We start from the raw sequence: 12,589 nt of genomic DNA, 5'->3' as shown, positions 1-12,589 counted from the left end.
TGGTCCTCTCATATCCAACCCTAAAAAAGACTGATCTTAGCTACATACGCTATCAGAGTGATCTCTTCAACTGGAGACTTAATAGTATTAAGTCCATATACTTTGTACATTTTCACTCCATTGTGTGTTATGGAATTATAGTCTAGGGGAATTCAGCCATGATAAAGAAAAATTCTGTGTCCAAAAAAAGGGCTATTTGAATTATGTGCAGTTTGGTACACCCCCCCCCCCCCCCCCCCCCGACATCCAGCCTTTCCAGAAAGCTTTAAAAATGACCACTGCATCCCAATAAATCATAGTCACTTGGATGTTTTGTGAGCAAGAAACCCTGCTTATAACTTTAACATAAACCATTATAGCTCTGACACAAGAGGAAAAGAAAATCTGCACTATGAAATTAAGAACCTAACAGTGGTGCAAAGAGGTGCAAATGGTCTGGCACCAAATTTTTTTAACTTTCTCCCAGAAAAGATCAGATGTTATAGATGATGTGGCTCTATTTAAAGCTAAATTAAAGAAATATTTATCAGGTATGTCCACGTACTGATGAGAAGCATTTAATGCATAAAAAGGAGACTTGTATTTGAAATAACTAAATAATTGCCTATAATAAATTATTCAACTGTACTACATGATATACTTTATTTTTTTATCAGATGATTTTCTTTTATAGCTGTGCAATGCCTTTAATTTTTGTGCATATGTATTTTTGCCCTTTCTCAAATTATGACATATGGAATTGTAGTACTGCTATCTGTTTTTGTAAATATTTAGAAGAGGTTTACGGTACATGTAATTTACGCCCTGTTTTTTAGTTTTTTAAAAACCAAAAATCAATAACTATCTTTGTATTTGACTCGTTCCACATCTTATATACTCACAATTTGAGATCAATGGAACGTGAAATAAATAAATAAAATAACCAGGGATCGTAGGGTCCTACTTTTTGAAATGCTGTTGGCAGTGATCTGACCACATAAATATGCAGATATGTTGGACAACTTTTTTTGTGTCACAACCTGCACAGTGCAAATTAAGAAGGGACCCAAATTTTTTACAGATTGGGGCAGTATTCTACACAGCAAAAGTAAGCATTGATATTGTTAAGTTTTTTTTTCTTCTTCAATTCCCATTACATTCAGTACAGTAATGGATCAAATAACTATCTAGCAATCATCTTGTTAGATTATCTGTGATTTTCCTACGTTCTTATTTTTCTTTGTTCCATTTCACATCATCTTTTAAAATGTGGATAACATATCCATTCATCAGTCATCACAGTGTGCAGTTTTTTTTTCTTATGGGGTTATGTGAGGAGAAAATGTACAACAAAATAAGCCACTAATGTACAACTGAAGCACTAAAAACAGATTTGTAGGAAGTGGCTCATATCCTATGCTGTATTGTTCTTTAAGATAGTGGAAAAAAAGTCTGATTAACATGATTGTAAAGCAAGATAACTTTTCAAAATTGTTCTTTGTTAATCCCTCCCACCCACACTCACTCTACTCTTCATTTATATTACATAAATAAATAATTCCACAGTATGCATAGTATTGCTTTGATTATTAATTTTCTCTTTTTAAGATCTGTGTGGTATATTATTTTCCAGTGCAACATTAGAGACAAAGCAGAAATCAGCTTTATAACTGGCCTTCCAGTCTTATTTTCAGTTAAAAAATATGAGGAGGCATTGAAAGACCTTGCCAGTCAAAAGTCTATACACACAGTATTTGAGAAAGATGTTAAGTCAATAAATCTTGGCACTAAGGAAGTTACTCTGCACAGTACAAAAAACCCTGAAGAAATATCAAAATATAAGGTAAGTTCTCAGAGACATAATTTTAGGTTGTGCATAATTGATGTTGGGGATGGTAATAATAGTAGACATTGAATATTTCCACCTGGCTTTGATTAACTATAATTCTGTATGTTGTGTGGAGATATTTATTTATTTAATTTTTATTCATGTTGACATCTGTATTGTTGAGAAAATGTCATAGAATACATTATAACATACATAGAACTTATTGAAAGAAGAGAAAACAGAGTTATTAAATTACAGACTCTTCAAAAATAAAACACAAAAAAATCCTGACAAATACACCATATCTGGGGGTTGAATAGTTTAACAAGACATACATAGTTCTGTAATAGAAGTGAAGCCTGTGAACAACATATTAATAACAATTTCCCTGAAATGTGCAAACAAAATGTACATGCTGATCGACGAAGAAAATAAAACAAACCCAGATAAAATAAATAAGTCATGGAAAGGTGATAGTAAATACAAAATTTCACAAAATTATGTGAAAATTCTTATGGGAACAGTTAGAGAAACAAAGAGAGAAAGTCAGGAAAACGATTGGGGGGCGTCTCTGCAAACAAATGTAAACTAATAATAAAACTGTAGTGTCTGAACAAGCTAATATCCTAAACTACTAGATGAATTTTCATTAGGTTTTCACATGTAATATGAACACTGTTTGGAGCAACATGTAGGCTTTATTTCATAAAAATTGGATAACAGAAAAAAGATATCATAATTTTAAGTTTTTGCCAAATGTGAAAGTAAGTCTGGTTCGTTTTTTCACAACTAAACCATCGAACAGATTTTGATGAAATTTGGTATGGAGGCGGCTTGAACTCTGAGGAAGAACACAGGCTATGTTAGGAAGTAAACAAAGAAAAATAACTGACCTGTAAGAGGGTGAAGTTAGGAATAAAACAACTTTATTTACTTCAGTGAAAAACCATGTTAAAAATGTCAATATTTTGTCCATAAAGGACAGCATTATGAGGACACTGACTATTTATAAATACTTTAACTCCATATTACAGTATGGGATCATATTCTGGGGGAACTCACCCTGATGCAATCTTAGATATAATGAATCATGAAGGCAACATTTCCAGAAACTTGGCATTATGACATTGCCATCTGTTTATATTTACAGTACTATATCATTTGTAAAAAACTACCTATTATGCAAAGATAGCCCATTAATATTAAATGAACACATTCATAAGTCAAAAACAAGACAGCAGTCTGATCTATGTACATTCAGTCCAGAGCAACTTGTTACCAAAAAAAGTGTCCTACATGTTGGGATACAGATGTATAATAACCTACCATCTGAAATTAAAGAGAAAAGGCAGAAATACCAAGAGTTTTCACAGATAAATTAAAAAAAGTCTTTTGGAGCTAAACTTTTCCAAGTAAATGATTTTTTTTCAAACAGGTAATAAATGTTAAATTTCTTAATAGTCAATCACTTAGGCCTGATTACAGTGCAAGTTTCCTTCAAATATGTTAATTTGGTCCCTCTTTTCTGCAGACACACATGTTAAATACCACAATAACTTTATCAGAATTTTATAAAAGAAAATATGAATGCTAACTTTCACAGAGAAGGGAATTCTGGTGATAGACTACTTGTAATGGAAAATGATGCCACCTGTTGAAGACAGCTTAGCTCTATACCTATTTGACATCATGTGACAAACAACCATCTCTAGCCTTACAAGGTACCGGCTTGACTGGCAGCACCAATACTTTGTTTCTTTGCAGGTGGACTGACTGTGGTGGGGGTAGTATCAGGTGGGGTGAGTAGAGGAAGAGGGAGGCAGGAGACAAAGAGAGGGACTTGGGGCTAGGTGGCTGTGGCTCGGAGGGAGGCAGACAGTTGTCCAGCTAGGAAGTGGGGGTGGCAGGTGTATGGGCTAGGCATGTAATGCACAATTGTAGGGGCTGGTGGGGAGTGGCGTCTGCTGAAGGTGATTTATGGATGTGAATTGGGAGGGATTAACAGGATGGAGCAATGAGAAACAGTTGGCTGGAGGGTGCAGGGACAGTGGGTTACCTGAGAGGCCAGGACAATTGTTGGTGTGGAGGATGCATTGTAAGGATACCTCACATCTGTGTAGTTCAGACAAGCTGGTAGTAGAGGGAAGGATCCAGATGACCCAAGTGGTGATGCAGCTTACATATTGTGCCCCCAGGTGGACAACTTTGTTCTTGGCAACAGTTTGGTAGTGGCAATTCATCCTGGTGGATAGAAGGTTGGTAGTCATGCTGACATAAAAGGCTTTGCAGTGTTTGCAGCATAGCTGATATACTACATGACTGCTTTCACAGGTGACTCGGCCTATGATGGGATAGAATAAACCTATGACAGGACTGGAGTAAGAGATGCTGAGTGAGTGGATTGGCAGGTCTCACACCATTGTCTCCCACAGAGTTATGATCCTTGTGGCAATAGGTTGGGAGTGGGAGTGGCATAGGAATGGACTAGGATGTTGTGTAGGTTGGGTGGGCAATGGTACACCACTTTAGGAGGGGTGGGAAGGATCTTGGATGGTATATCCCTCATTTCAGGGCCAAATGAGAAGTAATCAAAGCCCTGGCAAAGGATATGGTTCAGTTGTTCCAGCACAAGGTAGTACTGGATGACAAGGGGAGTGCCCCTTTGTAGATGATTCTTGGGGGTGGAGGGAGGACTAGGGTTGTGTGAGAATATGGCACGGGAAATGTGTTTGTGGACTAGGTTTGGGGGTACTTTTTATCTGTGAATGCCTTCACAAGGCCTTCCACATACTGGACAAGGATGTTCTCATCACAGCAAATGCGCCGTCCACGAGTGGCCAGGTTGTATGGAGCCTAGTCCACAAACCAATTTCTCATTCTGCATCCTCACACACCCCCAATCCTCCCACCACCCCCTAGAATCAGCTACAAAGGAACATCCACCTTGCTACCCAGTATCACCTGGGATTGGAACAACTGAACTATATTCTTTGCCAAGGCTTCAGCTGTCTTTCATCTGGCTGTGAAATGAGGGACATCCTACCCAAGATCCTTCCCAGCCCCACTAAAATGGTGGTCCGTTGCCCTCCCAACCTACCCAACAATTTTGTCCATTCATATGCCAGTCCCATATGCCAATCCCCTTGCCAAGGTGCAAGATCTGCCCAATCCACCGAGCCAGCACCGCCTACTCCATTCCTGTCAGAGGATTATTGTATCCCATCAGAGGCCTGGTTACCCATGAAAGCAACCATGTCATATACCAACAATGATGTAAACACTGCATGGCCTTTTATGTCGACATGACTACCAACCAGCTGTCCACCAGGATGAATGGCAGCTGCCAAACTCTTGCCAAGAACAAAGTTAACCACTTGGTGGCACAACATGTAGCTAAGCACAGCATGCTCAATTTCAATAGCTGCTACACAACTCTGCCCATCTGGATCCTTCCCACCACCACTAGCCTCTCTGAGCTACACAGATATGGGAGTTATCCTTACAAAACATCCTCCGTACCCATAATTGCCCTGGCCTCAATCTTGGGTAACCCACTGTCCCCACTCCCTCCACCCAACAATTTCTGCTTCCTCCATACTCTTATCCCCTCCATATAACACACAATAATTGATATGTATGGATGGATGTGTGTGTGTGTGTGTGTGTGTGTGTGTGTGTGTGTGTGTGTGTGGGGGGGGGGGGGGGGGTGCGTGCACACACACACACACACACACACACACACACACACACGTGTGTGCATGCAATATTTTAGATGCATAATGCATTTACTAGCTTTTGTCATGTTGGGCTGCTATTGTGTGAATACCTTGCTGCTTGTTAATACGCTCCTGGAAATTGAAATAAGAACACCGAGAATTCATTGTCCCAGGAAGGGGAAACTTTATTGACACATTCCTGGGGTCAGATACATCACATGATCACACTGACAGAACCACAGGCACATAGACACAGGCAACAGAGCATGCACAATGTCGGCACTAGTACAGTGTATATCCACCTTTCGCAGCAATGCAGGATGCTGTTCTCCCATGCAGACGATCATAGAGATGCTGGATGTAGTCCTGTGGAACGGCTTGCCATGCCATTTCCACCTGGCGCCTCAGTTGGACCAGCGTTCGTGCTGGACGTGCAGACCGCGTGAGACGACGCTTCATCCAGTCCCAAACATGCTCAATGGGGGACAGGTCCGGAGATCTTGCTGGCCAGGGTAGTTGACTTACACCTTCTAGAGCACGTTGGGTGGCACGGGATACATGCGGACGTGCATTGTCCTGTTGGAACAACAAGTTCCCTTGCCGGTCTAAGAATGGTAGAAAGATGGGTTCGATGACGGTTTGGATGTACCGTGCACTATTCAGTGTCCCCTCGACGATCACCAGAGGTGTATGGCCAGTGTAGGAGATCACTCCCCACACCATGATGCCGGGTGTTGGCCCTGTGTGCCTCGGTCGTATGCATTCCTGATTGTGGCGCTCACCTGCACGGCGCCAAACACGCATACGACCATCATTGGCACCAAGGCAGAAGCGACTCATCGCTGAAGACGACACGTCTCCATTCGTCCCTCCATTCACCCCTGTCGCGACAACACTGGAGGCGGGCTGCACGATGTTGGGGCGTGAGCGGAAGACGGCCTAACGGTGTGCAGGACCGTAGCCCAGCTTCATGGAGACGGTTGCGAATGGTCCTCGCCGATACCCCAGGAGCAACAGTGTCCCTAATTTGCTGGGAAGTGGCGGTGCGGTCCCCTACGGCACTGCGTAGGATCCTACGGTCTTGGCGTGCATCGCTGCGGTCCGGTCCCAGGTCGACGGGCACGTGCACCTTCCGCCGACCACTGGCGACAACATCGACGTACTGTGGAGACCTCACGCCACACGTGTTGAGCAATTCGGCGGTACGTCCACCCGGCCTCCCGCATGCCCACTATACGCCCTCGCTCAAAGTCCGTCAACTGCACATACGGTTCACGTCCACGCTGTCGCGGCATGCTACCAGTGTTAAATACTGCGATGGAGCTCCGCATGCCACGGCAAACTGGCTGACACTGACGGCGGCGGTGCACAAATGCTGCGCAGCTAGCGCCATTCGACGGCCAACACCGCGGTTCCTGGTGTGTCCGCTGTGCCTTGCGTGTGATCGTTGCTTGTACAGCCCTCTCGCAGTGTCCGGAGCAAGTATGGTGGGTCTGACACACCGGTGTCAATGTGTTCTTTTTTCCATTTCCAGGAGTGTACATCCCTTTCCAATGAGTAACTAGAGGTATGTATTTTCAGTTTGACTTCTTGCATGTGGTACCCCCACACCAGACACCATATGCTTTAAGAGGAAACAAAGAGTTAGCTGATTCTGATGGTTATTTGACTGTTAACAAATACACTCTTCAGCACGACGTCTTCAAAAATGTATTTGGAATAGGTGACTGTGCTAATCTTCCTACATCAAAGACAGCTGCAGCTATTGGTAAGTGATTTGGGATGTAACATCCATATTTGACATTATGTATCTGATGCTCAGGCTATGTAATCAGAGGTTGTGTTGTTAGTTCCTCTACTACTACTACTACTACTACTACTACTACTTATTAATTTTTATTATTATTATTATTATTATTATTATTAATCTTTCATCTCAATTTTAAAAACGCTAAATATTAATTGCCTAGAAAGATATGTTGAGGCAGTGAAAAGTAAAATATAAATTTGTTGAATGAGTATGCAGAGTTATCATACTCGCTATCATTTTTGATAGCATGCTCAAAATCACTCCCTGAATAGAATGGGTGTCATGTATTTGTCATAAGTATTTTATTTCCAATAACCCCAGAAAAGATATTTGAGGCTATTGGTGAAAATGGAAAAAAGTGTCAGTGACTTGATATTAGTTTTGCAAGAAAACAATAATTGTGGTTTTATTTTCAATGTAGCGATGTGCAGTTGCTAAAAACTGCAATTAAATATTATTGTGCAGTAGTCTGTTGGAATTTTGATGGCCAGAGAGTCCTAGTAATGACAAGAAAGACTGTTGTGCAAACAACTTGTTTTTATTATCACATATTCAAATGACTAATACAGTGAAACCCCACTTTTTTACACTTTTCAAGGGTGTAAAACACAGGAAAATGTAAAATGTGGGAAATAACGTTTTAAGCTGCAAAAGCTTTGTATAGGATACCCCCTAGCACTTTAGGTATGATATACATACATAACAGGCATCGAAAGAATTGTCAGGGACTTGTTTATTATCTAATGAAGGTTTATTACGTAGTAAAAACCACTGATGGAACTAGAACTGGTAACTGTCTGGGAAGTAGGAATGTTTCACTCAATTCCATGTCATAATTGATGCTTTTGAAAGCCTTCAGCTGTCATTCATTATTTAAATAATGAAATCCTGCAACAGTTACATATTTTTTCATGCTTAGCATGACACATTTCAAGAATTTATTCTCATTGTCAAGTATAAATGTGGACATAAGTATTTTGTGTGGTGTTTGAATATGTTTTATTCTGCGTCATCTGCACTGTAGTCATCTTTTTGAGGTTATCAGGTACTGTGCCTCATCAGTTATGTAGAAAATCTCTCTCTCTCTCTCTCTCTCTCTCTCTCTCTCTCTCACACACACACACACACACACACACACACACACACACACACACACACACACACACACAAATTATCACTCACATTGCTTGTTTGTGTAAAATCACAAAAAATGCATAGATAAATACTGCACTTGACAACGAGAATAAATTCTCAAAACACGTTTTGCTCAGCATTAATAAAATATGTACCCAACGCTGTGTTTAAACAAAAAGTTCAACGGAGGTGTCACAATAATCACAACAATCACGAAACTGTGTTTGCACAGTTAGACAGTTTGGAAATGGTTGTGATTGGTCATGATATCGTCATTTGAACAAACCTAGTTACTCCTATCAGCCACCACGCCAAGTAGAGCTTGGCAGCAGTGGGAGATACAGCAGCAATTGTTCTAACTTGCATGTTTACCATTTCAAATCCACTGAATAGAGTGCCCTGGTGTCAAGAAACTTGACCGTGTAAGATTTGTAAACACTACTGGACAGCCAGCATCATTTTTTTTCTTCACAAACATTTTTTTGTAATGCGTAAATCACAGGAAAATTATAAGTATGTTGATCCAAAATCAGGTGAAAATTAACATTGTGGGCAAAGGAAATTTGATGGGACTGATAAAAAATGTCGTATATGGTGGGAAAACGTTAATTGTGGGAACATGAAACTGGTGTTATACTGTATTAAAGTTCCAGTCATATTTCCTTGAAAATAGACTAGGGAATGCAGAAATTCAGTAAAGCCTTCAGAGGCAAAGATTTATCCACTGTTGTACTCAATATCTTTTGTGAAAAGCATTTTCAGTCATTAGACAAACATTAGATGTCTTGGCAATAGTCTTTAGCATTTCGAGTCACTGGAAGCAGAAGCAGGAAAAGATTAAAAAGGTGATGATGTAGCGATTGGTGTTGAATGAAAAGTTAAGAAATTTGGGGAAGTATTTCTGTTTAGCAAGTGTGACAGGAAACTGTTTGACAATTACCCACACCGGTAGTAGCTAACGCTTGCTCACATGTGCAAACAACAAATATGTTCACTACTTTATGTAAAAATTTCAGGATAATGGTAGAACCGTACCAGTGATATGAAAACTACAGGGATTTCCAACCATGATATGATTTGTGAATGACTGAAGTACAGACCTATTCTACTGCAGGAGAATACCAAACATTTTGTGTCATTTGCCAATACTTGTCGTTGCATCAGGTGACACTGTCAGTGATAGTGATGAATGATTTCCTAGAAACAAGATAGTTTGAAGGGAGTGAATGGATAGCCTTGATGAATACAGTTTGTATGAGGGTGTAAATGCTACAGCAGTTGTGAGTCTGTAGAAAATGGGACATATGTAGCAAAGGAAACCAAACAAGTCAAACACTGCAGTCTATCAAGTAGTACAGCAATATCTGTATAGAAAGATTAAACACAATATGCACAGCACAGTGTGTACACAGTTACTTTTACTGGACAGTCCAGATGACAAATCAGTGTTGTTGTGGGTTCATTGGTATAAACAGTAATGTGCCAGTTGTGTTTTATTTTTATATTTTATTTGTTACCATATGTTCTGCATGAAATCAACAACTGCTATAAGTGAGAAATTTCTGGTGTAGTACCCCTAGTTGAATATTCTTGCATGTACAATAAACACCATTGTTGAGCGCACGAGCGTGTGTGCGTGTGTCTAAAAGGGATAGGAAAAATGCATCAGAACTTCTGACATTGCCAGTTCTAGGTAGTTACCAAAATCTGAACAAATGTTAGCCTAAGATGACTGTCACTATAAACAGTTAACTGTAATGTTCATTGTTTCTTACTTCAAACTGCAGCAGGTCTGTTAAAACAGCCAAAATTGATTCATCTCCATATCCATTCGTAATAGTACATGACGGGCCTCCTTTAGAGATTACCGAGCTCCTTACTCTAAACAGATTAACCATGTACATAACTGAACCAATACTGATTCTACATTTTAAAAATAAGTTTGGCAAAAGTATTAGCTTTCCAGTGATTCAGCATGAAGTAATTCAAGTTTCTTGTGAGTATGGATGTACTCAGACGAATGCATTATAATACAATATTTGTATTTAACACACCTTTTCTGTGTGCTGTTTAAGTACTGGTGCTTCTAAGGCTTAACTAAGCAGTTTGACTGTGTGCTGGTCAGAATAACAGATTTAGACTTTCCTACTACCATGGAAAGTGAATGAAGATGTTTGAAGTGTACCCTTACCTGGATAGCACACTCACAGAATTGAAGCATAGTGTTGCAAAGTATCTACAGATACCAGTGATTTGGCTATGTCCCTAAGGAGCACATATTTTGAATTGGGGACATCTGCTTTAACTGAGAATGGACACAGCTTATGGAGATATCATGGCACCCACTGATTTTCCATATCTTAATACTGGATGATCAGTTTATGGACTGAAATCTGCATTGATTTAATGGGTTTAATAAACATAGACATATCCAAATTTAGCTTTGTCAGTGACAACCAATCAGCATTACTATCAATACTGTGTTTGTGTTACTTTTGATGAGTATTTGAAGCATAGTGTACGACAGTTCCATCAGTGCTTGGAACAAAATGTGTGATGTAACTTTTCAAGGTGGGGTGGCTTGCATGCATCAACAATACAGGTAGCAATACTGTATGTGCAAACACAGGTGGGGGATCTGTGGAGAGACCAGACTAACCCTTTGTGAACAGTGAAATGGGAGGGTAGGAATATAGTAGAAGACAGTGTGTAGTTTTGAGAGATGAAATAGAGAAGGCAGCAATATAGGTAAAAAGGCAAGGCATAGTGGAAACCCCTGGATAACACACAGAATATTGAATTTAATTGATGAAAAGATGAAACATAAAAATGCAGCAAATTAAGTTCAAAATGGTTAAGCATAGGCTTAGCATTTTTTCTAACCTAGGAAATATTTTTGAAATTACTTAAAAGTTTTAACTGTTTACTGAAATGTTAAACTTTGTTTATTCAGTTATATTTTTGACTAGATATGACGTCGGACAAGTTTGTGCTAATCATTGTTGCTGTTGCATGATTGTTTTCCCCAAAGAATGCAACAATGTATCAGATATAAATGACAAAATAATGTAAAGAATAACTGACTCAGTCTTGATTCTAGCAGAAAATTTTGGATTATATAACATTTTAACAAGTTTAAGATGTGCAGTCTGATGTTTTAAAACAGATTTTGTGTCTAGCAATGTGGTATGAAAATGTAGCCTTTTTTAATAGCAGAACCCAGATCACTGTTATTCCCTTATTTAGCTGTAAAAAATCATCTTATGTTTGATGAAGTAATTGCATTATAACCACTCCTGTGTTGAGCTGTCTTTAATAGAACCCTTTCCTTTGTGTGCAACAGTTCTCCAGTGAATTGTGTGCAATGAATACATTCATTATTACTGTCACTACAAACTTTCAAAAATGTGTATTCCTGTTGCAGGTTAACATTATTCATACACTTTCTTTTGCCCATAGCTACATGATGATGCAAAAGAAAAAGGTCAAATGATCAAAAAGTGTAGACAAGTTACATGAAAAGTTGCGGTGGAACCTTCGACATCAGTTCTTGCTTCAAAGTCAGCTGAGAGAGAGACAGCTGTAAGAGAATATTCAAAAATGCAATATTGAACATATAGGTCTAAAATTTTAAAAAAGTCCTTCCCAGTCATAAAATTTTCAAACCCTGGACAGCACTAAAAAAAAAAGGACCAGGACTGTCTGGGCTAATCCTGGGTGTATGGTAAGGCTAGCTAAGCAGGAATGGCTAGAGGACAAATGCAAGATGGTAGAAGCATCCATAATTAGGTGCAGTATAGATGCCACCTATTGGAAAATTAGAGGCCTTTGGAGAAAAGGGGCAACTGGTGAATATCAAGAGCTTGGATGGGGCAGTAATAGGCAAAGAATGGATAACTGAAAGGTGGAAGGACATAGAGCAGGCTGTTACAACTTGCATGTCCTGTGGGAGGAGCCAGGTGAGCACAGGCACAGGTGAGCATGGATGGACAATTAGCTGATGTGTGGCTGTCTTGCACCAAGGGTTTAGCATAATCAATTGTGCCCCACTGGCTGAATGCCGCAGGCAGGGTTGGCCAAGCAGCTCATATATGTGCAGAGCGTGTGCAATACAGCTGACTG

The 12,589-nt window shown here is 39.8% G+C and overlaps 1 protein-coding gene across 1 annotated transcript in view; it reads left to right on the top strand.

Annotated features, from left to right (window-relative positions):
- LOC126297531 (sulfide:quinone oxidoreductase, mitochondrial) overlaps positions 1 to 12,589 on the top strand; it is a 74,123-nt gene that overhangs the window by 45,882 nt on the left and 15,652 nt on the right. The window contains exons 5-6 of the mRNA XM_049988439.1: positions 1,613 to 1,822; positions 7,105 to 7,291. Of these exons, the coding sequence (XP_049844396.1) occupies positions 1,613 to 1,822; positions 7,105 to 7,291 (397 nt within the window). The remainder of the gene's footprint in view (positions 1 to 1,612; positions 1,823 to 7,104; positions 7,292 to 12,589) is intronic.

Source organism: Schistocerca gregaria, chromosome X (assembly GCF_023897955.1).
Source record: "Schistocerca gregaria isolate iqSchGreg1 chromosome X, iqSchGreg1.2, whole genome shotgun sequence".
NCBI classification, from domain to species: domain Eukaryota; kingdom Metazoa; phylum Arthropoda; class Insecta; order Orthoptera; family Acrididae; genus Schistocerca; species Schistocerca gregaria.
This window is presented reverse-complemented; position numbering and strand designations above follow the sequence as displayed.